The sequence below is a fragment of the Colobus angolensis genome, unplaced genomic scaffold (assembly GCF_000951035.1).
Source record: "Colobus angolensis palliatus isolate OR3802 unplaced genomic scaffold, Cang.pa_1.0 Scaffold72, whole genome shotgun sequence".
Classification (NCBI taxonomy): Eukaryota; Metazoa; Chordata; class Mammalia; order Primates; family Cercopithecidae; genus Colobus; species Colobus angolensis.
Genome location: NW_012120932.1, coordinates 1,551,657 through 1,578,373, shown reverse-complemented (window position 1 = coordinate 1,578,373; position 26,717 = coordinate 1,551,657). Strand labels below are relative to the sequence as shown.

General features: G+C 40.5%; 1 protein-coding gene across 1 annotated transcript in view; it reads left to right on the top strand.

Moving 5' to 3' along the window:
• Positions 1-6,603: 6,603 nt before the first annotated feature.
• Positions 6,604-26,717, top strand: part of ECM2 (extracellular matrix protein 2, female organ and adipocyte specific) — a 61,602-nt gene continuing 41,488 nt past the window's right edge. The window contains exon 1 of the mRNA XM_011927523.1: positions 6,604-6,748. Within this exon, the coding sequence (XP_011782913.1) occupies positions 6,604-6,748 (145 nt within the window). The remainder of the gene's footprint in view (positions 6,749-26,717) is intronic.

The following is a 26,717-nucleotide window of genomic DNA, read 5'->3' as shown; positions in this document are numbered from 1 at the left end:
TTGAGATGATGGATATGCTAATTATTCAAATTACTAACCATTATACATATATATCTCACATAACTGCATACCCCATAAATAATGTACAATTGTCAATTTAAAAAATACAAAAGTATTAGTCTCTTATAATCATGCTGAAAACGAAAAGTGGAATCACAAACAGTTGTTACAACAATAAAAGCTTTTATAATTGCTCATATATTTGCCTTATTGAGATCTTTATTTCTTCATGTTGTTTTGAGTTGCTGTCTATGGTCCTTTCATTTCACCCTGTAGGACTCCCTTAAATATTTCTTGCAGGCCGGGTGCGGTGGCTCACACCTGTAATTCCAGCACTTTGGGAGGCTGAGGCGGGTGGATCACGAGGTCAGGAGATCGAGACCATCCAAGGCTAACATGGTGAAACCCCGTCTCTACTAAAAATACAAAAAATTAGCTGGGCATGGTGGCGGGCGCCTGTAGTCCCAGCTACTCGGGAGGCTGAGGCAGGAGAATGGCGTGAACCCAGGAGGCAGAGCTTGCAGTGAGCCGAGATCGTGCCACTGTACTCCAACCTTGGCGACAGAGTGAGACTCCAAAAAAAAAAAAAAAAAAAAATTCTTGCAGGACAGATGTAGTGATAACAAACTCCCTCAGCTTTTGTTCATCTGAGAATGTCTTAATTTCTCCTTCACTTTTGAAAGAGAGTTTTGCTGGATACTGTATTCTTTTGTTTTCTTTTAGCACTTTGAAAATGTCAGCCCAGTGCCTTCTGCCCTCCAAAGTTTCTGAGAAATCCACTGACAATCTTATTAGGGATATCTTATGTGTGCTGCTTTCAAGTTTCTATTTTGCACGGGTGTATCTTTGAATTCTTCTTACTTGGAGTTTGTTGAACTCGGATATTTACATTCATGTTGTTCAACAAATTTGGGAAGTTTTCAGCCATTAATTCTTCAGATATTCTTTCTGTTCCTTTCTCTTTCTTGTTTTCTTCTGAGACTCGCACAGTGCATAAGTTGATCCTCTTCATGGTGTACCACAAGTCTCTTATGCTCTGTTCCTTCTTCTGCAGTCTTTCTTACTTCTGTTCTTAAGAATTGATAATTTCCATTGCCCTATCTCCAACTTTGCTGATTATTTCTTCTATCTGCTCAAATTGGCCTTTGAATCCCTTTAGTGAATTTTTCATTTCAGTTATTGTAGTTCTCAGCTCCAAAATTTTTTTGGTTTTAGACTTAATATCTCTGTGTTGCTATTTCCATTTTGTTCATACATCATTTTCTCGATTTTCTCCAGATCTTACTTGAGTTCTTTGAGCATCTTTAGACAGTTTTTACAAGTCTTTAGTAGGTCTGCCATCAAGTCTTCTTCATGGACAGTTTCTGTTTATTTATTTTTTTCCTTTGAAAGGCTATACTTTTATGTTTCTTTGTATGTCTTTTTTTTTTTTTTTTTTTTTGAGATGGAGTCTCACTCTGTCACCCAGGCTGGAGTGCAGTGGTGCCACCTTGGCTCACTGCAACCTCTGACTCCTGGGTTCAAGCAAATTCCCTGCCTCAGCCTCCCGAGTATCTGGGATTACAGGCGTCCGCCACCACGCCTGGCTAATTTTTGTATTTTTAGTAGAGACCGGGGTTTCACCATGTTGAGCAGGATGGTCTCAAACTCCTGACCTCGTGATCTACCCGCCTCGGACTCCCAAAGTGCTGGGATTAGAGGCATGAGCCACTACGCCCGATAGTTTTTTTGTATGTCTTATAATTTTATTGTTGAAAACTGGACATTTGAATCTAAGAATATGGTAACACTAAGAATCAGACCCTTTTCCTTCCCTATGGTTTGCTGTTTTTATTATTTTTGTTTTACTGATTGTTGTAGGCTGTCTCTGTGCCAGGGAGCAGCCTGAGGTGTAAACTTAAGGTTTTCTCAGGTATATTCTGTCCAATACCTTTCCCTGAGCATGTGTGGTCACTTTTTAATTGTCCCTGTATATGCAGTTGCTTTTGAATCCTCCTAGTCTTTAATGTGTGGTTTCCAAAAGGGGAAAGAGAAAAAAATGAAAGTGGGGAGGGGGTGCTAGCCCTTTCAATCCTCTGGAAGTTGCAACAGTAGTCACCTACCTCTTTGTCTGTATCTCTGTGATCAGAAACAGCAATCAGAGCACAAATCTCTGATATTTGGAGGATAGTGCTGGCCCCAAAAAAGTTACTCCAGGAACCAATGCACAGCTGCCTGCCCTGGGGCTGGGTAGCTACTACTTTGCTAAGAACTGAACTTGACCAGAATTAACCACAATTTACTGACCTAGTCTTCCGGTAGAACAAGTTTGTCTAACCCATGGCCTGTGGGCTGCACGCAGTCCAGGATGACTCTGAACGCGGCCCAACACAAAATTTGTAAACTTTCTTAAAACATTATGAGTTTTTTTTTTAGCTCATCAGCTATCATAGTGTTAGTGTATTTTATGTGTGGCCCAAGATAGTTCTTCTTCCAATGTGACCCAGGGAAGCCAAAACACTGGACACCCCTACTGTAGAAGTTGCAAGCCTTGAACAGACTCCAGAGTTCCAAAATAGTTACATCAGATGGATTCTGCCAATGCAATTGTTGTTGAGGTCGGGAGACAGATTCCTGGTGCTTCCTAGTCTGCCATCTCCCCAGAATCCTCTAATATATTGGGATTTAACTAATCTTCTATTGATAATCATTTGGGTTGTCTTTTTTTTTTTTTTTTTTTTTTTTTACTAAGTCTTACACTACAAATGAATAAGTAAGAGATTTTTGTACATTGCTACAAACATTTTTGTAGGGCAGATTCAAAGGCTGATAAAATGACCTACATAAAGAGTCTATCAATTCACATTTCTATCAACAATGTGTGAAAGTGCTTATTTTGGAGAGTTTTAGAATTATCTTCTTTTAGTTCCTGTAATTTCTGTAAACCTTGCCAGATGGCCTGGTTATACATCACGGTCTATGATCTCATCCAGTTTTGTGGCTTCAGTACCATTCACACATTCTGAGAGATCTTAATCTCTAGTTCAGGTTTCTCTTTTGATCCACAGAATGGATTATATTATCTTTCTCCATAAACCTGTGTTTACCTCAGGAAATAGCTGTCCTACCATGCATTTGCTCATGCCAAAAACCTGGGCTTCATATATTTGCTTACTCTTCCTTCCTTTTCCCTACATCCAACTAAATCTTAAGTCCTGTTGATTTTACCTCCTAATGATATCTTGAATTCCCCCTACCTTGGTAATGAAATAACTTTCTGCAGTAACCTTTATTTATTTTATTTTATTTTTTTGAGACAGAGTCTTGTTCTGTTGCCCAGGATAGAGTGCAGTGCTGTAATCTTGGCTCACCGCAGCCTCTGCTTCCCAGGCTCAAGTGATTCTTGTGCCTCAGCCTCCCGAGCAGCTGGGATTACAGGTGTGCGCCATCACACCTGGCTAAATTTTTGTACTTTTTAGTAGAGATGGGGTATCTTCATGTTGGCCAGGCTGGTCTTCAACTCCTAGCTTCAAGTGATCTGCCCGCCTCAGCCTCCCAAAGTGCTGGGATTACAGGAGTGAGCCACTGTGCCCAGGCAAATGCAGTAACCTTTAAATGGTGCCCTCTAGACTTGATCCTTCCATTCACTTCATACACCACATTACAATCAGTGATTTTTCCAAAATGCAGACCTGTTGCTATGTAACTGGCTAAATAAATAAATACACAAATAAATAATTCCCCCCTCACCATGCAGACCTGGTTATGTTCCTCCCCTGTAGCCTTTGGGTCCCAAACCTTTACTGTCATTTCCAAAGCCTGTTGTGATCTGGCCAATTCTTCCCTGCACTCAACCCTCCAGCCTCACAATCGTGTTCACACCACCCCACTTGTGAGGAGGAGGAGGATGAGGGGTGGAGAGGGGGGAGGAGGAGGGGGAGGGAGGAGGAGGAACCAGCCAAAGAGATAAAGAAGGGAGACACAAGAGAGTGGCAGTTTCTCTCACTCTCACCAATTCTTTTGGTAAAAACCAAAATAATTTGAGTGCCTGAAGGAAGATCATCTGTTGAATGCTGCTAAATCTTTAACAACTCTAGATGTGTACTCTCCTGTAGATTTCCAAAATAACTTCGCATTTCTGCAATCACAGGAATGATCACACTGTTTTACACAGAGACAGTAATTTGATCCCTTCGTATAGACTATTGACTCTAATAGACTGTAAGAGCCATGCTTTATTATTACACTCAAGATGCACTCAATAGAAATGATACACTGATACACATATGTGTAAGTCCTCAAAGAATTTATGTACTATTTGGGGAAAACAGATGGTAACTGCCAAAGCAGAGAGAAATGAGTCCTGGTGTAGCAGCTTAAGTAGGGTGCTATGGGAGCACCGTGAAGCTGGAGAACGCTTCTTCAAAGGCTTGATATTTAAGTCAGGCACTGAGGAAAAGAGCAGCCTACCAAAAACTGGAGGCTTGAGGCTTTAAAAGAATAATCCTTGTACACATAAAAGAAAAGTCAGTCATTTCCACACTACAATTCTTATAAAAATGCCATGAATCCTTGGGTACAGTTTGAAAGCCCTATTCACATATCTGGTAAAATTAAAACTAAAATTATCTTTAAAAATAAAAACAGCACAATAAAACCAGCTAATATTAATTTTTCATCCCCCTGGACACTAAAAGATTCTAATGGAAATGAAAATGATGATATCATCTTCCAGTAATGGGGAAAAAATGAGGCTGTGGACAAACACTATGTTTTGATTTATTAAACCTCAAGTGAACTTCTCTTTATCCCCTCCATAAATGATGGGTTACATCAGTTGCCAAAGTCATCTTTTTCATTAAATACTTTTGTAAATATTGTGGTCACTCTGGTTTACAGCCATCTCCTTCAGACAGTGTATCAGTGGAAAAGAATCCCCATTCCCAGCAAATGTTAAAACTACCATATGTGTAATTTTCTCACAAACCTCACGCTAAGCATGGGTTTCAGGGTTTGCAGAGGAAAATTGTAGGGAAAAGAACAGTTCTGGAGGCTGTGGCTGTGGATGCCTGCTTCCCAAACCCAGAACACCACACCCTACAATGTGAAAGAGAAATAACCTATGACATCTCTAATAATCTCACTTTAAAGATAAGAAAACTGGGGCAGGGCATGGTGGCTCATGCCTATAATCCCAGCACTTTGGGAGGCTGAGGCGAGTGGATCACCTGAGGTCAGGAGGTCAAGACCAGCCTGGCCAACATGGTGAAACCCCGTCTCTACTAAAAATACAAAAAATTAGCTGGGCGTGGTGGTGGCCGCCTGTAATCCCAGCTACTCAGGAGGCTGAGGCAGGAGAATTGCTTGAACCTGGGAGGTGGTGGTTGCAGTGAGCCGAGATCATGCCACTGCACTACAGCCTGGGAAACAAGAGCAAAACTCCATCTCAAAAAAAAAAAAAAAAAAAGAGTTCCAGAAGAAGGGAAATGTGACTTTATGCAATAATCACTGTGAGGCAAGTGGCCTAGCGGAGATCTGAGCTCCAGTTCTGACTCTTTCACAGTGATCTGTCACCAAATTCAGGCACTCAAGCCATCTAGTTTCCATCTCAAAGGCTTCTGAATACATGTCTTTCAATGTCTGCTGTGGGGGCAAGAAGCGCTGACCAGTGACTTTTCAGTTAGCCTGAAAAGTCATTTGGCTTCTGTGACACTTCAGTTTTCCTCCTCTGTAAACTGGAGGATAATAGCACACATCATTGGGTTGAAGAATTTCTTGAGACTACACGTGTACAGTGCCTAGCAAAGAACCAGGCATCTGGCAGCCAGTAGGTGCTCATTCATGCTGACTTCTTTGTTTCTCTCCCATCTGGCTCTCCCTATCATCTGTCAGGTATACCGTATGTAGGAACAGGTAAGAATCTGATTCTGCCAATAAGACACCAAAAATGTCTACTCTTAGGTTACTTTGAAACTCTACAAAACTACTCCAATGCTGAATAACATAAATAACAATTTTAGCTTTGAATGCACACCTTTATGGTAAAAAATGATTTAATGTAGTTTTTAAGAAAAACAATTAAACTATAAATACCAAATGTGGTTTTCTTTGTACAAAGTTTCTCCTGTAATTTAAACTCTTCCTGAACTCTTGCCAGAATATTACAAGTGTTAAAACAGGTTGGTTTAGATAAGCAAAAACAATTTCCTGCTGTAGGGACATAATACAAACTCACTATATCCATCCAAGCCCAAACTTATAAAAGGCTAAATGTTAAAACCCAGACCTAAAACCAATTGTTAGGTAAATCTTGCATTTCTGCTGTCCCATGAATTATCTACAATAAGGAATATTAAAGGAATAACAAGTTTGAGGGGTTGGGGGAGGAACAGGGATGATAGTATGGCTTGTTCTTGTAGATGTGCCGAGGTAGTGCTTGGAAGAAATCAAAGCCAAGGTGACCAAATGGAAGCTGGCAATTTAAGCTGTGTATGAAGCTCAGGAAACAGCTCAGAACTTAAAACTGGTGTGTAACTCATTAGCATATATGAAACCAATGTGATTAATGGAGGTGCTCATTTATGCTTATTTAATGAATGAAGCAGATCATGGGGGACAGCAAGAATGGGAAGAGAAGAGGGCCAAGAGGAAACCTGGGGAGCATCAACATTTAAGACATGGACGAAGGTCGTGGTGGAGGGGAACCAGTATGAGGTACTGAGAAAAAAAGTCAGAAAAGTAGAAGAGCAGATTGACTTCCAAGAATTGGGTAACCAACTTAAAAAGAAAAAAAAAAGACAAGGAAAAGGAAGGCTGCATAGATAGGTTTGGAGCCACTGTGACTTTTGAGACTGCAGTTTTCTGAGAGCCATAAATGCGGAAGCAGAATTGTGGTAGAACAAGGAATAAATGGAAGGTGAATACATGGAGGCATTTCCTGTAGATTACTTAGTAAAGAAATGGAGTAGAGAATGGGATGAGGGAATAAAAGCAGTTTGAGGATAGCCAAACAGGATGTAGGAAGATTATTTTTGGCTGATAGATACTTAAGTAGGCTAAGAACAGATTAAGATGACACAAACTGCCATGCTCCTGATTCAAGACAGGCTCCACTGTGACCCCACCTGCACATAGTCGCTGTCTACCACTGAACACTTGGGCTCTAATGTAATGCTAGATAGTTTAGTCTAATTAAGACTTTGCAGTCAGCTTTGGGTCATGTCCAAAAGGATGGAAACTGGGTAGTTATGGGTTCATACCTAAGACTAGATGGCAAACTTCATGATGCAACATCAAGGGATTCATGACTAAGTTTCTCATCCTTTAATGTTGATATATGATCTTTTGCTGTAATGGACAAGTTCATGGTGATGCTTTCTTCAGTCATGATATGAGAACCTACTGGCCACTCACATGTTTATCTAGTTTGTTTTTCGTTTCTGCCAAACTAGACTATCACAGATTTTTTTTTTTCTATTTTCTTGCATTTTGTTTCATTTCTTTTAGAGACAGGGTCTTGCTGTGTCACTCAGGCTGGAGTGCAATGGTATAATCATAGCTCACTGCAGCCTTGAACTCCTGGGCTCAAGTGACTGATCCTCCCACCTCAGCCTCCCAAGTAGCAGGGACTATAGATACGTGCCACCTTGCCCAGCTAATTTCTAAATGTTTTGCAGAGATGGGGTCTGGCTTTGTTGCTCAAGTGATCCTTGTGCTTTAGCCTTCCGAAGCGCTGGGATTACAGGCATAAGCCATTGTGCCAGGCCCAGACTGGTTTCCTTATGTTACATTTATGGTAGAGCTTCCCTTATTTCATCAGCAAAATACATTTAAAAACATAGGACAGCAGGCACGGTGGCTCATGCCTGTAATCCCAAAACTTTGGGAGGCTAGGGAGGATCACTTGAGCCCAGGAGTTCAAGACCAGCCCTGGCAACATAGTGAGACCCCATCTCTACGAAAAAAAAATTCTTTAAAAAAATGTAGGAGATGGAGGGGATCATGGCAGACAGGAGGCAGGACTAAATTACAGCTCCAGAGAGACCAACATCCGCAGGCTTGCGTTGTGAATTTTAGCTCCAGATCGACTGCAAGAACAAATTGGCAATCCCAAGAGGACCTACAGACCCTCTGAGGGAAATGGACTGCTCCTGCAGGACTCGGGAGACACCCTAACTACTGTGGGTGCCCCACCTGCAGAAGTGGGAAAGGGAGACCCTCCTCTCCTAAACACACACCCCACTGGAGAAGCTGAAGGTCTGTTTGTGGGAGAAGTTTCCGACTTTACTTGGAGCTGAGTCAAGTTAGAGAGCCGAGTGAAATACAGGGGTAGAGGAAGCAGCAGCAAAGCCCTGGGAGCTCGTTGGGTCCCCAAGCAGCCCATTCCGGCCTGACACCACAGGGATCCCTTGGGAGGGTGGCCAGAGGAGCAGGGGGTAAAACTCCACAGGGAGAAGGAATTCTCCAGCCGAACTTTGTAACAATTTGAACGGGCAAGAAGCCTTCTGGCCAGAACTGGGGAGGAGGGCGTGAATCCGGTGTGCAGATTTCAGAGGCAGGGGAAGAGCCCTTTTCTTTGGCAGCTGGGAGGCAGACAGCCTCAGGCAAGTTTTCAAGCCCCTCTTGCCCTCTGCTTAGAAACAGACTTGGGGCTGCTGGGCGGTGCGGGAACTGCCCTTCAGTTTGCGTGGGAACTGGGTGAGGCCTGTGACTGCTGGCTTTCCCCCACTTCCCTGACAACCTCCATGACTCAGCAGAGGCAGCCATAATCCTTCTAGGTACACAACTCCAGTGACCTGGGAGTCTAACCCCATTCCCCACAGCAGCCGCAGCAAGACCCACCCAAGGAGAGCTCAAACACACCTAGCCCTGTCGCCACCTGATGGTCCTTTCCTATCCACCGTGGTAGCTGAAGACAAAGGGCCTACCATCTTGGAAGTTCAAGGACACTGGTCCCTTTCCACACTACTACAGCTGATGCTTTCCAGGAAGCACCACCTCTTGCCAGGAGGCCAACCAGCACAAAAATAGAGCATTAAACCACCAAAGCTAAGGATCCTCATGGAGCCCACTGCACCCTCTGCCACTTCCACCAGAATGAGAGACCCATATGCGGTTCATATCACAAGACTCTGTACAGACAATCCCCTGTACGAGTCCGGAGTCTGGTAGATTTGCTGGGTGGCTAGACCCAGAAGAAAGACAATAATCACTGAAGTTCGGCTCACAGGAAGCCACATCCATAGGAAAAGGAGGAGAGTACTACATCAAAGGAACACCCTGTGGGACAAAAGAATCTGAATAACAGCCTTCAGCCCTAGACCTTCCCTCTGATAGAACCTACGCAAATGAGAAGGAACCAGAAAACCAACCCTGGTAATATGACAAAACAAGATTCTTCAGCACCTCCCCAAAAATGACACTAGTTCACCAGCAATGGATCCAAACCAAGAAGAAATCCCTGATGTACCTGAAAAAGAATTCAGGAGGTGAGTTATTAAGCTAATCAGGGAGGGACCAGAGAACGGCGAAGCCCAAAGCAAGGAAATCCAAAAAAATGATACAAGAATTGAAGGGAAAAATATTCAATGAAATAGATAGCTTAAAGAAAAAACAATACAAAATTTAGGAAACTTTGGACACACTTTTAGAAGTGCGAAATGCAGGCCAGGCATGGTGGCTCACACCTGTAATCCCAGCACTTTGGGAGGCCGAGGTGGGTGGATCATGAGGTCAGGAGATCGAGACCATCCTGGCCAACATGTTGAAACCCCGTCTCTACTAAAAAAATACAAAAATTAGTCGGGTGTGGTGGTGCATGCCTGTAGTCCCCGCTACTTGGGAGGCTGAGGCAGGAGAATCGCTTGAACCCGGAAGGCGGAGGTTGCAGTGAGACGAGATTGCGCCACTGCACTCCAGACTGGGGACAGAGCAAGACTCTGTCTCAAAAAAAAAAAAAAAAAAAATTGCGAAATGCTCTGGAAAGTCTCAGCAATAGAACTGAAGAAGTAGAAGAAAGAAATTCAGAGCCCAAAGACAAAGTTTTTGAATAAACCCAGTCCAACAAAGATAAAGGAAAAAGAATAAGAAAATAACAACAAAGCCTCCAAGAAGTCTGGGATTATGCTAAACGACCAAACCTAAGAATAATTGGTGTTCCTGAGGAGGAAGAGAATTCTAAAAGCTTGAAAAACATATTTGGGGGAATAACTGAGGAAAACTTCCCCAGCCAAGCTAGAGGGCCAGATATCCAAATACAAGAAGCACAAAGAAAAGCTGGGAAATTCATTGCAAAAACATCTTTGCCTAGGCACATTGTCATCAGGTTATCCAAAGTTAAGATGAAGGAAAGAATCTTAAAAGCTGTGAGAGAGAAGCACCAGGTAACCTATAAAGGAAAACCTATCACATTAATAGCAGATTTCTCAGCAGAAACCCTAAAAGCTAGAAGGGATTGGGGCCCTACTCCTCAAACAAAACAATTATGAGCCAAGAATTTTGTATTCCGCGAAACTCAGCATCACATGTGAAGGAAAGATAGAGTTGTTTTCAGACAAACAAATGCTGAGAGAATTCGCCATTACTAAGCCACCACTACAAGAACTGCTAAAAGGAACTCTAAATCTTGAAACAAGTCCTGGAAATACATGACAATGGAACCTCTTTAAAGCATAAATCACACAGGACCTACAAAACAAAAATACAAGCTAAAAAGCAAAAAACAAAAAACTCACAAAGTACATAGGCAACAAAGAGCAGGATGGATGCAATGGTAAATGGACTAAGTGCTCTACTTAAAAGATACGGAACAGCAGAGTAGATAAGAACTCACTAACCAACTATCTGTTGCCTTCAGGAGACTCACTTAACACATAAGGACTCACATACACTTAAAGTAAAGGGGCAGAAAAAGGCATTTCATGCAAATAGACACCAAAAGTGAGCAGGGGTAGCTATTCTTATATCAGACAAAACAAACTTTAAAGCAACAGCGGTTAAAAGAGACAAGGAGGGACATTATATAATGGTAAAAGGCCTTGTCCAATAGGAAAATATCATAATTCTAAATATATATGCACCTAACACTGGTGCTCCCAAATTTATAAAACAATTACTAATAGACCTAAGAAATGAGATAGATAGCAACACAATAATAGTGGGGAATTTCAGTACTTGTTCTAATACCTTGTTTTTTTTGTTTTTTTGTTTTTTTTTTGAGATGGAGTCTCACTCTGTCGCCCAAGCTGGAGTACAGTGGTGCAATCTCGGCTCACTGCAAGCTCCGCCTCCTGGGTTCCCGCCATTCTCCTGCCTCAGCCTCCCAAGTAGCTGGGACTACAGGCGCCCGCCACCTCGCCTGGCTAATTTTTTTTGTATTTTAGTAGAGACGGGGTTTCACTGTGTTAGCCAGGATGGTCTCAATCTCTTGACCTCGTGATCCGCCTGTCTCAGCCTCCCAAAGTGCTGGGATTACAGGCATGAGCCACCATGCCCGGCTGTTCTAATACCTTGGAACAAATGGATTAACAGATATATATACAGAACATTTCATCCAACAACTGCAGAACACACATTCTATTCAAGAGCACATGGAACTTTCTCCAAGATAGACCATATGATAGGCCATAAAATGAGCCTCAATAAATTTTAAAAAATTGAAATTACATCCAATAGTCTCTTAGACCACAGTGGAATAAAACTGGAAATCAATTCCAAAAGGAAACTTCAAAACCATGTAAAAACATGGAAATTAACTTGCTCCTGAATGAGCATTGGGTCAAAAATGAAATCAAGATAGAAATTAAAAAATTCTTCTAACCGAATGACAATAATGACACAACCTATCAAAACCTCTGGGATATGGCAAAGGTCGTGCTAAGAGGAAAGTTCACAGCCCTAAACACCTACATCGAAAAGTCTGAAAGAGCACAGACAATCTAAGGTCACAACTCAAGGAACTAGAGAAATAAGAATAAACCAAACACAAACCCGTTAGAAGAAAGGAAATAACCAAGATCAGAACAGAATTAAATGAAATTGAAACATAAACAAAAAAAAATACAAATGATAAATGAAACTAAAAGCTAGTTCTTTGAAAAGATAAATAAAATTGATAGACCATTAGCAAGATTAATCAAGAAAAGAAGAGAGAAAATCCAAATAACTTCACTAAGAAACATAACAGGAGATATTACAACTGACTCCACCCAAATACAAAAGATCATTCAAGGCTACTATGAATACCTATACACACATACAACAGAAAACCTAGAAGAGGTGAATAAGTTCCTGGAAAAATACAATCTTCCTAGCTAAAATCAGGAAGAATTAGATAACCCGAACAGACCAGTAGCAAGCAGCAAGACTGAAATGGTAATTAAAAAAATTACTGGCTGGGCGCAGTGGTTCATGTCTATAATCCCAGCACTTTGGGAGGTTGAGACGGGTAGATCACCTGAGGTCAGGAGTTCAAGACTAGCCTAGCTAACATGGTGAAATCCCGTTTCTACTAAAAATAGCCAGGCGTGGTGGTACACATCTGTAATCCCAGCTACTCGGGAGGCTGAGGTAGGAGAATTGCTTGCACCTGGGAGGCGGAGGTTGCAGTGAGCCGAGATCGCACCGTTGTACTCCAGCCTGGGCAACAAGAGTGAAACTCCGTTTCAAAAAAAAAAAAATTACCAACCAAAACAAGTCTAAAACCAGATGGATTCACAGCAGAATTCTACCTTTTCACACTATACCAAACGACAGAGAAAGAAGGAACCCTCTCTAACTCATTCTATGAAGCCAGCATCACCTTAATATTAAAACCAGGAAAGGACACAACAACAACAACAACAAACAATACAGACCAATATCCTTGATGGACATAGATACTAAAATCCATAACAAAATACTAGGTAACTGAAGGCTGGGCGCAGTGGCTCATGCCTGTAAACTCAGTACTTTGGGAGGCCGAGGCGGGTGGATCACAAGGTCAAGAGTTAGAGACCAGCCTGGCCAACATGGTGAAACCCCATTTCTACTAAAAAAACAAAAATTAGTTGGGTGCAGTGGCAGGCGCCTGTAATCTCAGTACTTTGGGAGGCTGAGGCAGGAGAACTACTTGAAGCTGGGAGGTGGAGGTTGCAGTAAGCCAAGATTGCGCCACTGCACTCCGGCCTGGGTGACAGATCAAGACTCCATCTCGGAAAAAAAAAAACAAAACAAAAAAGCACAAAATACTAGCTAATAGAATCCCACAACATATCAAAAAGATAATCCACCATGATCCAGTAGGTTTCATACCAGGGATGCAGGGATGGTTTAACATATGCAAGTCAATAAACATAATACACCACATAAGCAGAATTAAAAACAACAGCAGGGCGCAGTGGCTAACGCCTGTAGTCCCAGCACTTTGGGAGGGTGAGGTGGGTGGATCACCTGAGGTCAGAAATTCAAAACCAGACTGATCAAAATGCTGAAACTCCATCTCCACTAAATACAAAAAATTAGCTGGGAGTGGTGGCACATGTCTGTAATCCCAGCTACTTGGGAAGCTGAGGCAGGAGAATCACTTGAACCTGGGAGGCACAGGTTGTAGTGAGCCAAGATTGCGCCACTGCACTCCAGCCTGGGCAACAAGAGCGAAGCTCCGTCTCAAGACAAGAAAGAGAAAGAAAGAAAAGAAAAGAAAGAAAGAAAAGAAAGGAAAGAAGGAAGGAAAGAAAGAAAAAGAAAGAAGAAGGAAAGAAGGAAAGAAGGAAGGAAGGAAAGAAGGAAAGAGAAATAAAGAATTAAAAACAAAAATCACATAATCTCAACAGATGCAGAAAAAACATTCGACAAAATCCAGCATCCCTTTATGATTAAAACTCTCAGCAAAATAGGCATACAAGGGACATACCTTCATGTAATAAAAGCCATATGACAAACCCACAGCCAACATAATATTGAATGGGAAAAAGTTGAAAGCACTCTCTCTGAGAACTGGAACGAGACAAGGATGCCCACTCTCACCACTCCTCTTCAACACAGTTACTGGAAGTCCTAGCCAGAACAATCAGACAAGAGAAAGAAAGGGCGACCAAATTGGTAAAGAGGAAGTCAAACTGTCACTGTTTGTTGATGATATGATCGTTTACCTTGAAAACCCTAAGGACTCCTCCAGAAAGCTCCTAGAACTGATCAAAGAATTCAGCAGTTTCCAGATACAAGATTAATGTATACAAATCAGTAGCTCTTCTATACACTAACAGGAACCAGGTGGAGAATTAAATCAAGAACTCAACCCCTTTTACAATAACTGCAAAAAAATAAAATAAAATATTTAGGAATATACCCAACCAAGGAGTCGAAAGTCCTCTACAAGGAAAACTACAAAACGCTGCTGAAAGAAATCACAGATGACACAAACAAATGGAAACACATCCCACGCTCATGGATGGTAGAATCAATATTGTGAAAATGACCATACTGCCAAAAGCAATCTACAAATTCAATGCAATTCTCATCAAAATACCACCATCCTTCTTCACAGAATTAGAAAAAACAATTCTAAAATTCATATGGAACCAAAAAAGAGCCCACATAGCCAAAGTAAGACTAAGCAAAAAGAACAAATCTGGAGGCATCACACTACCTAATTTCAAACTATAATATAAGGCCACAATCACCAAAACAACATAGTACTGGTATAAAAATAGGCATATAGACCAATGGAACAGAATAGACAACCCAGAAATAAACCCAAATACTTAACAGCCAACTGATCTTCGACAAAGCAAACAAAAACATAAAGCAGGGAAAGGACACCCTTTTCAACAAATGGTGCTGAGATAATTGGCGAGCCACATGCAGGAGAATAAAACTGGATCCTCGTCTCTCATCTTACACAAAAATCAACTCAAGATGGATTAAAGACTTAAACCTAAGACCTGAAACTATAAAAATTCTAGAAGATAACATTGGAAAAACCCTTATAGACACTGGCTTAAAAAAAAAAGAAAAAATAATAAAAAGAAAAAGAAAAAGAGAAGAAAAAAATAAAATAAATAAGTAGACATTGGCCTAGGCAAGAATTTCATGACCAAGAACCCAAAAGGAAATGCAATAAAAACAAAGATAAATAGCTGGGACCTAATTAAACTAAAGAGCTTTTGCATGGCAAAAGGAACACTCAACAGGGTAAACAGACAACCCACAGAGTGGGAGAAAATCCTCACAATCTATACATCTGACAAAGCACTAATATCCAGAATCTACAATGAACTCAAACACATCAGTAAGAAAAAAACAAACAATCCTATCCAAAAGTGGGCCAAGGACATGAATAGACAATTCTCAAAAGAAGATATACAAATGGTCAGTAAACATATGAAAAAACGCTCAACATCACTAATAATCAGAGAAATGTAAATCAAAACCACAATGTGATACCACCTTACTCCTACAATAATGGCCACAATCAAAAAATCAAAAAACAGTTGATGTTGGCATGGATGTGGTGAACAGTGCTGGTGGGACTGGAAACTAGTACAGCCACTAGGAAAACAGTGTGGAAATTCCTTAAAGAACTAAAAGTAGAACCACCATTTGATCCAGCAATCCCACCACTGGGTATCTACCTAGAGGAAAGGAAGTCACTATTCAAAAAAGATACTTAGACATGCATGTTTATAGCAGCACAATTCACCATTGCAAAATCATGGAACCAACCCAAATGCCCATCAATCAATGAGTGGATAAAGAAACTGTGGTGTGTGTGTGTATACCACATCATATATATATATACCATATCAAATATATATATATTCCATATATATGATACAATACTATGGAGCCATAAAAAGGAATGAATTAACAGCATTTGCAGTGACCTGGATGAGACTGGAGACTATTATTCTAAGTGAGTTACTCAGGAATGGAAAACCAAACATCGTTATGTTCTTACTGATATGTGGGAGCTAAGCTATGAGGATGCAAGGGCATAAGAATGATACAATGGACTTTGGAGAGTTGAGGGGAAGAGTGGGAGGGGGTGGGGAATAAAAGACTACAAATAGGGTGCAGTGAATACTGCTCGGGTGATGGTACACCAAAATCTCACAAATCACCACTAAAGAACTTACTCATGTAACCAAATACCATCTGTACCCCAATAACTTATGGAAAAATAAAACAATAAAATAAAATAAAATAAGCCAGGTGTGGTGGTATGTGCCCGTAGTCCCAGATATTTGGCAGGCTAAGGTGGGAGGATTGTTTCAGCCTGAGAGGCTGAGGCTACAGTAAGCCATGGTTGTACCACTACAGTCCATCCAGCTTGGGTGACAGAGCAAGATCCTGTCTCAAAAACAAAACAAAAAGCATAGGACATCATTTTGGGGAAGTATGTTATATCACAATAAGACCTCTATACCTAACACCTTACTATATAACAGTACTATATATTTCTCACCCAAATTTTCTTGCCTGAAACTATGGCTTCCACTCATGATAATTCCTGGCTTCCAATCCCAGCGTCACACTTAAACCTGGACAAGAGGGGTTTGTGACATGGGCTCCGCTTGGCCACTAAGCAAGATGTCTATGTGCCACAGTCACCTCCCTAGGAAATGCTCTGAGTATCTGGTAGCCTGGAATTCTCTGCCCAAATAACTTTGTTTCCAGGGCTGATGCATTCCTCTTCCCTGGCTCTATCACCCTGAAGACAGACAACACTGCGTGTGCAAGCAACCCCAGGGCCAGAGGGTAGCTGCTCATATAGAGCTGGGGAAAGGGCCTGGAGGCACAAGCATGTCATGACATAGGGTAGAAAAGTGTGGTGGGCTGTGTACTGGCTCCTTCCTGAGCCACCATGTTTTGGTGTAAGTGAATCCTGAGGAGTTCAGGATTCTAAACTGGAACCTGGCTTTCCAGGTTGTTATGAAGGATACTTTTCAAGATAAGAGAATAAAACATAATTTATTTAACTCCTTGTTGGCTTGAGGTATAACTTTTACACATTTGGAATACCATATATGAACCTTCATTTGTACTCTTGCCTCAACCCCTACATCCCTTCACATGCACAACTATCTAGAAATACTTCCAGCTTCCCGGACTGAATATTACTGCAGCAGGACAGGAAATCAAACAAAGTCTAAACAAAAAAATAACAGGTCTCAAGAAAACTTGTTATATCAAATGTCTTATCTTACAGTTTAATTCTCAAAAACAAAAGAAACTGAACGATTTCATTAGATTATACCCTCTTACCAAGACTTCAGCACCCAGCATCCTCCAATGACACCATTTTATTTTATTTTATTTTATCTTATTTTATTTTATTTTATTTTGAGACAGTCTCGCTCTGTCACCCAGGCTGGAGCGCAGTGGTGCGATCTCGGCTCACTACAAGCTCCGCCTCCTGGGTTCAAGGGACTCTCCTGCCTCAGCCTCCCGAGTAGCTGGGACTACAGGTGCATGCCACCATGCCTGGCTAATTTTTGGTATTTTTAGTAGAGATGGGGTTTCACCATCTTAGCCAGGATGGTCTCGATCTCCTGACCTCATGATCTGCCCGCCTCAGCCTTCCAAAGTGCTGGGATTACAGGCATGATCCACCGCGCCTGGCCCAATGACACCATTTGTTCAAATGAGTTTGTTTCCACTTCTAGACTGAATGCAGGGGAATCCATCAATGTGCCCTGTCTCTAATATCATGCTGAGTACAGAGATTCAGTGTCTGTTTTAGTCACCTGCGACTTCAAGGAAAGGCTCCAGACACTAGTGGCTTTGAAGAACTATGGATGGAAGAACCAGACCCAGAATCCAGCCTCTAACTGTACTTTACTTTGTCCACATTGGCCATTATTACTAAGCCTGGCTCCTGAACATACTTTGCTCAGGGAGTAAGAGAAGTGCTCAGAGACAGAACGTACATCTACATTCTCCACTGCCTAAGAACACTATCTTAGGGAGGCAGAATCAAAGCAGCACAGACCCTATTGATAAAATGATATCTAGCCCAGTGTCTGGGAAATTCCTTCGACAAAATTCTCAATAAAATGTCATCTAGTTTTTTTTTTTTTTTTGAGATGGAGTCATGCTCTCTCGCGCAGGCCAGAGTGCAGTGGCGCGATCTTGGCTCACTGTAACCTCCGCCTCCTGGGTTGAAGTGATTCTCCTGCCTCGACCTCCTGAGTGGCTGGGACTACAGGCATGCGCCACAATGCCCAGCTACTTTTTGTATTTTTAGTAGAGTCAGGGTTTCACCATGTTGGCCAGGCTGGTCTCAAACTCCTAACCTCAAGTAAGCCACCCGCCTCAGCCTCCCAAAGTGCTGGAATTACAGGCGTGAGCCACTGGGTCGGCTTCATCTAGTTTTTACTCAACTCATTCTTGTCCTGTGGCCCTGGCACCTCATTAAGTAGCTCAGCTGGACAGATTTGGTTATGAGAAAGTTTGTTCTTTTTCTAATTAAGCCCAAATCAGCCTGCTTTTAGTTTCTGTCCATTGATTCTAGTTCTGGTCTCTGGAGCACAACAGAACAAGTCCATAGCCCATTTTCCTATGAGTGGTCTGTTTGGTCTCTTCTGTCTCCCTCCACAGTTCCTTGAAACCATTCACATGAGAAAATCGAGTAGCTACATGTGAATGAGTATTTTGCTCTCTTTCAGTGCCACTGTCTGTTGCTTATCCTTCCATCACTACCAAATTGTCTTAATTACTGTAGCTTGTTTATATTCAGTGTTGATATTTGGGATAGAAAGTCTTATAATCTTGTTCTTCTTCAGGAATGTCTTGGCTTTTCTTTGGCCTTTACATTTCCCTATAGAGTTTAGAATTTGTCAAGTTCTAGCTCACACACAAACACACACACACACACACACACACACACACACACACACATAAACTGCTAGGATTTTGATTTGAATTTCATCAACTCTAAGATCAGTGTAAGGACAAATGTTATCTCTGCAACACTGAATGTTCCACTCACTGAGTATGGTATCTCCCAATTCCCATATTTAAGCTTTAATTTCTCTCAAAATTTTGTAATTTTCTCTGAGGATATCTTGCTTATTTTTTGTTACTTTTATTCTTAACTACCTGATATACTTTAAATATACTTGATATTTACACATCTTTTCCTTAACTTCATTATCTCACTGTATAAAGACACAATTATTTTTTAATTTCTAGTCAGTATAACTTGTTTTTATTAAAATATATTTCCAATCTGATAGTTGATGTACTACATTTGTGTTGTTTTGCCCAACATCAGTGATCACATGCAGTAATAAAATGTTTAATATCCTGGCAAGTATGGGGTAGACAGGCCCCTAATTGGGACTCTCACATTTCCGGTATCCTTCTCTTCCCTTTGCTGAGCTGAAATAATGATTTTGTCTTCATCCTAATGAATTTGACAGGCATCAATTTTCACATTAATTTACTGTCTGATCTTCTTTGAAGGAGAGCTCCACTGAGCAGAGAAAGTACCAGCAAGAGAGCTTTCACGATGCCAAAGCAATGAAAGACCCCACAAAGCAGAACCATCAGCATAGTGGATTATACAGGAGCCAGAGAGGACCATGAACCTTCCTAGTGACACACATGCAGCAGCACTCTGGACCTCTGGGATGCTGTTTATTTTTACTGAACGATTTCATTAGATCCATTCCCTCTTACCAAGACTTCAGCACCCAGCATCCTCCAATGACACTTTTTTTTTGAGACAGAGTCTCGCTCTGTCACCCAGGCTGGAGTGCAGTGGTGCGATCTCAGCTCACTGCAACCTCCGCCTCCAGGTTCAAGTGACTCCTGCCTTAGCCTCCCGAGTAGCTAAGATTATTTAAGTGTTATTTAAAAATAAACACTATTTATTTTTATATATTGTGTGTCTGGAAAACTCTTTAAAGATAATTTTAGTAATTAATCTGAATTTTTACATACACATCCACATAATCTGGGAATAGTAACAGTTTTTTTCTTCCTTTACTTCTCTTTTCCCATAAGAAAATGAAGGAAAAACTGTTTCTCTTCTTTTTCTTGCTTTACCACACTGGCCAGGGCCTTCAGTGGGCATCACTGTTTTGTTCTCAGAAAGGGAAAACTGTCAATATTTCACCATTTTTTAAAAAAACAGCTTTCTCGAGATATAATTTACACACCATAAAATGCATACTTTAAAATATACAATTCTGTGGTTTTTAGTATATTCCTAGTTAGGGCCATCACCACTATTTTTAGAACATTTTAGTCACTCCATAAAGAAACCTGTACCCATTAACAGTCATTCCCTATCTTCTTACCCCCTTCATTTCAGGCAACCACTAACGTACTTTCTCAATGGATTTGTCTATTTTGGACATTTCATACAAATGAAATCATTCAATATGTGGTCTTTTGTGACTGGTTTCTTTCACTGCATGTAATGTTTTTGAGGTTCATCCACGTGGTGACACATTCAGCATGTGTCAGTATGACATTCCTTTTTATTACCAAATAATATTCCCTTGTATGGATATGCAGCATTTTGTGCATTCATTCATCAGTTGATAAACATTAGGTTGTTTCTAAATTTTAGCTGTTGTGAATAGTGTAGCTATGAACAATTGTGCTCAAGTTTTCACGTGGACTTATGTATGTTTTCACTTCTCTTGGGGACATAGCTAGTAGTTGAAGTATGTTGTTTTTTGTAGATAATCCGTCAGACTAAAGATGTTCCTTATATTCCTAGTATGGTAAACATTTGCTTTCTTTATTCTTTTTAAAACACGAATGGCTGTTGAATTTCATCAAACTTTTTTTTTTTTTTGCATCTGTTAAGATGATCACAAAGTGTTGGGACTTTTACACTTAAATTAAGCCGCTAGTTCTTGAATAAACTCAGTATAGTCATAATATATTACTTATATATTGTTGGATTTGGTCTGCTTATACATATTTTAAAATCTCTATTCATTAGTGAGACTGACCTGTGAAATTTTCCTTTCTTGTAATGTCCCTGTCAGTTTGTAATATAGTTATGCTGGTCTTAAAAAACTGGTAGAATTCATTCCTGAAGAACATAGAGACCTGTGGTATTATTTCTTGTGGGAAGGTTTGCAATTATGGACTCAATGTCCTCAATAGTTATAGACAATTTGGATTTTCTGATTCTTCTTGTGATAATTTTGTTGTGTTTTTTCAGGAAATTATTCATGTAATCTAAATATATCAATGTACTAGCATAAAATTGTTCATAATATGTTCTTACTTTCCTTTAAATGCTTTAAGAATTTATAAGCAGGACATGGTGGCTCACGCCGGTAATCCCAGAACTCTGGGAGGCTGAGGCGAGTGGATCATCTGAGGTCAGGAGTTTGAGACTAGCCTGACCAACATGGTGAAACCACATCTCTACTAAAAATACAAAAAAAAAATTAGCTGGGCGTGGTGGCATGCGCCTGTACTCCCAGCTACTCCGGAGGCCGAGGCAGGAGAATTGCTTGAACCCAGGAGGCGGAGGTTGCAGTGAGCCGAGATTGCGCCACTGCACTCCAGCCTGGGCAACAACGGTGAAACCTTTTCCAAAAAAAAAAAAAAAAAAAAAAATTGTGGTGATAGCAATTTCTCTAGTCCTCACATTGGTGAACCACGCTTTCTCCCTTTTTTTCATACATCAGTCTTGCTACAGCTTTTACTAGTTTTGCTTTTTAAAAAACAACTTTGGAATGCAGAATATTTGACAAAATTCAACACCCTTTCATGATATAAAAAAAAAAAACCCTCAACAAATTAGCTATATAAAGAATGTACCTCAACATAAATAAAGGCCATTTATTTATTTTTTTGAGATAAGAGTCTTGCTCTGTCACCCAGGCTGGAGTGCAGTGGTGCAACTATGGCTCACTGCAACCTCTGCCTCCAAGGTTTAAGCAATTCTTGTGCCTCAACCTCCCAAACAGCTGGGTTTACAGGCATGTGCCAGCATGCCTGGCTAATTTTTGTATTTTTAGTAGAGACGGGGTTTTGTCAAGTTAGCCAGGCTGGCCTTGAACTCTTGATCTCAAGTGATGCACCTGACTCAGCCTCCCAAAGTGCTGGGATTATATGCGTGAGCCACCATGCCAAGCCCAATACAGGTCATTTATGACCAGTGCACAGTAAATATGTCATACTTAACAATGAAAAGCTCAAAGCTTTTCCTCTAAGATCAGGAATGAAACAATGGTGCTGACTCACGCAACTTCTATTCAACATAAAACTAGAAGTCCTAGCCACAGCAATTAGATAAGAGAAAGAAATAAAAAATATCCAAAATGGAAAGGATAAAGTTGCATTTTCTCTGTTTGCAGATGACATCTTATATAGAGAAAATTCTAAAGACTCCACCAAAAAACTGTTAGAACTGATAAACGAATTCAATAAAGTTTGCAAGATACAAAATCAACATACAAAAATCAGTGGCTTTTCTATATACTAACTAAACTACATGAAAAAGAAATCAAGAAAATTTACAATAGTTACATAATAGCAAAATACTTAAGAATAAACATAACCAAGGAGAAAGATCTCCACACTGAAACCTATAAATCGCTGATGAAAGAAACTTAAGACATAAGTAAATGAAAAGATACCTCTTGTTCATGGATTAGAAGCATTAATATTGTTAGAATGACTATACTACCCAAAGTGTTCTACAGATTGTATGTAATTCCTATCGAAATTTCAACATTTTTTTCAATGTCATTCTTAACAGAAACAGAAAAACGATCATAAAACTCAAAAGGAATCACAAAAGACCCTGAGTAGCCAATGCAATCCTTTTTTTTTTTTGAGACAGGGTTTCACTCTGTCACCAAGGTTGAAGTGCAATGGTGAGATCTCAGCTCACTACAGCCTCCACCTCCCAGGTGCAAGTGATTTTTCTGCCTCAGCCTCCTGAGTAGCTGAGACTACAGGTGTGTACCACCATGCCCAGCTAATTTTTGTATTTTTTGATAGAGATGGGATTTCACCATGTTGGCCAGGCTGGTCTTGAACTCCTGACCTTAAGTGATCCATCTGCCTTGGCCTCCCAAAGTGCTTGGATTACAGGTGTGAGCCACCATGCTGGCACCAATGCCATCTTGATCAAAGAAAACAAAGTTGGAGGCATTATACCACCTGACATCAAAATATACTATAAAGCTACAGTAGTCCAAACAGCATAGTACTGGCATAAAAACCGACAGAGACCAATGGAACAGAATAAGAGCCAAGAAATAAATCCATGCATTTACAGTGAATTGGTTTTTGACAAAAGTGCCAAGAGACACAATGGGGAAAGAAGTTTCTTCAATAAATGGTGCTGAGAAAACTGGATATCCATATGTAAAAGAATGAAGTTATTAGATCCTTATCTCACACCATAAACAAAAATCAACTCAAAATAGATTAATGAATTAAATGTAAGATTTATAAATGATAAAACTACTAGAAGAAAACATAGGGAGCCAGGCACGGTGGCTCACGCCTGTAATCCCAGCACTTTGGGAGGCCGAGGCAGGTGGATCACGAGGTCAGGAGATCGAGACCATCCTGGCCAACATGGTGAAACCCTGTCTCTACTAAAATACATAAAATTAGCTGGGTGAGGTGGTGCATGCCTGTAGTCCCAGCTACTGGGGAGGCTGAGGCAGGGGAATTACCTGAACCCGGGAGGCAGAGACTGCAGTGAGCCAAGATCAAGCCACTGCACTATAGCCTGGCGACAGAGCAGGACTGTATCTCAAAAAAAAAAAAAAAAGAAAAGAAAAGAAAACACAGGGGAAATGCTTTATGGTATTGGTTTGGGCAATGATTTTTTAAACATAATCCCAAAAGCACAGGCAACAAAAGCAAAAACAGACATATGGGATTATATCAAATTAAGAAATATCTACACAGCAAAGGAAATAATCAACAGAGTTAAGGGAAAACCTACAAAATGGGAGAAAATATTTGCAAACTATATATCTGATAAGGAGATGATATCCAAAATATATAAGGAACTCAACAGCAAGAAAACAAATAACCCAATCAAAAAAATAGGCAAAGGACTTGAGAATACATCTCCCTTTAAGAAAGGAGCCATTATATAAAACCGCATGGAGGTTCCTCAAAAATTTAAAAGGTAGAACTACCAGATAATCTAACAATCCCACTAATCTCGAAGCAAGTAAAATCACAGGCTGGGCGCGGTGGCTCATGCCTGTAATCCCCGCACTTTGGGAGGCTGAGGTATGTGGATCACGAGGTCAGGAGTCATGAGATGTATTATCTCTTTTCACGTCATTCAACAGGTTTAAAATGAAAAATATTTTGAATTATTTATGTTCTTTTAGGACTTAAAAATTAAGAATAATATTTTCAAACCAATTTATATTTCTATTGAACACAGATTAAAATTTTGGTGAAGCCCCATCTCTACTAAAAATACAAAAATTAGCTGGGTGTGGTGGCAGAAGCTTATAATCCCAGCTACTCATGAGGCTGAGGCAGGAGAATCACCTGAACCAGGGAGGTGGAGGTTGCAGTGAGCCAAGTTTGTGCCACTGTACTCTAACCTGGGTGACCATCTCAAAAAAAAAAAAAAAAAAGGAAATAAAATCAGTATGTTGAAGAGACAACTGAACTGCCATGTTCACGGCAGCATTATTCACCAGAGCCAGGATATGGAATCAACCTACGTGTCCATCAGCGAATGAATAAAGAAAATGTATATATGAAAGGCAGCAAATTCTGTTATTTGTGACAACATGGATGAACCTGGAGGACATTATGCTAAGTGAATGAACCTGGAGGACATTATGCTAAGTGAAATAAGCCAGGCACAGAAAGGCAAATACTGCATGATCGCAGGAGAAGCCTGGCAGGATTTAAGCTGCTTCTTTGAATTTGCAATTCAACATGAAAGTCACCTCAGGGCTGGTAAAAAGAGGTTTAGCCTCTGTCCTTAGATTTACAGTCTAATGCTTTACTCAGCCATTTTACCTCCCCCTACTCCACTTATGTTCGCCAACCGCTGACTATTCTCAACTAACCATAAAGACATAACCAGAACATTGTGCCTATTATTCGGTGCATGGGCAGGGGTTTAGGCACAGCTTTAAGCCTCCTTATTCGGGCTGAACAAGGTAAAACCAATTTCTGAGTATGGTTCTACTTAAAATTTCCAGAAGTTACCTTTATCTGGGTATTAATATCTACAAAGTTGTCATATGGTAGACAGTTGCATCCTTACTGGTAATCTAGACCATCAGGGAAAACACTGAAAAGGTGACTTTACTTAAAACAAGTATCACCTGAAATAAACGTCCTAGAGTCTAAATCTTCATAGGCAGATGGCCCTGTGGCATGGGTAATGCTCACTCTGCTCATGTTGTTTGGTGACCAACACCACATTCCTGCAGAGTGTTGTCAGAACCAAGTTTTGGGACATAATCATGTCTGTAATAATAAAGGGGGTAGGAGAAACCATAATACCAGCATTTTCCATGCACTAGTGTGGTTAAAATAGTTTCTGCAAAAGGACTCATGTAACAGTCCATTAAACCACAAAATTTTAGAGCAGGAGCCTCAGAAATTATAAAATTTGGTTTTCTGCAACTTTGTCAATCTCATCATGGTAATTACTGGTATTCCTCAGTGCTGTTACTTTAACAGTTACTTCTTTTTTTGATTGTGTTCTTTTTAAAAGTTATTCTTTTCTGATTATACAAAGCTCAAAACAGGACACAAATATAGAAGTACATAGTAAAAGTCTCCCTATAATTACTGTTAATATTTTGTTGTTTATTCCTTCCAATTTGTTCTCTAGTAAAATGCTAAATTACATACCTCAAAAGAAGGTAAGATCATAATACATGTACAGTTTTGAAAATCTCTTTATTCCTGGTATAGCGTGGACAACTATGCATGGTGGGATTAATGGAGTTACTTCTGTTTCTCCAAATAGCTTTATGGTAAGCCCACATTGTTCTCTAGCAATACACAACTGGGTTAACTTTTTTTTTTAAGCCATGCTTACAGTACTTCAGAGTACTTCCTTGAAGGCACACTTGTACAGAAAGAGGTATTTCCACAATGGGTTCCTAGAGGTGAAATGCTAGGACAGACAGTATAGCTACTGTTCAGTTGTCCTCAAGGAAGAGGAGAGTTTCTGTTTTCCCTACACAGTGGCCAACACAGCATATCATCAACTTTTTTTTCCCCCAAAAAACAATGTATGTATTTCAAATCAGGCCATGAGTTTTGATTAGCAGTGGTCTTCAAGTTTGATTGAGTATTGACATTATTTGGGTAATTTTTCTACCCCTGAAGTTTTGTCAGCAACATCTCACTATGATAGTGAAAAAATAACCTTCCTGCTTTAATTTACTTTTCTTGACTGTTACTGAGGTTGAGAAATTTTCTTCTTCTGTTTTATTGACCACTGACATTTCCTCTTCTATGAACTGCCTGTTTAATGGTATTTGCTCATTTGTGTACTTATTCTTTTTCTTTTCTTTTTTTTGAGATGTAGTCTCGCTCTGTCGCACAGGCTGAAGTGCAATGGCGCAATCTTGGCTCACTGCAACCTCTGCCTCCTGGGTTCAAGTGATGCTCCTACCTCAGCCTCCTGAGTAGCTGGGACTACAGGTGTGTGCCACCATGCTTGGCTAATTTTTGTACTGTTAGTAGAGACCAGGTTTCACATGTTGGCCAGGCTGATCTCAAACTCCTAACCTCAGGTGAGCCACATGTCTCAGCCTCCCAAA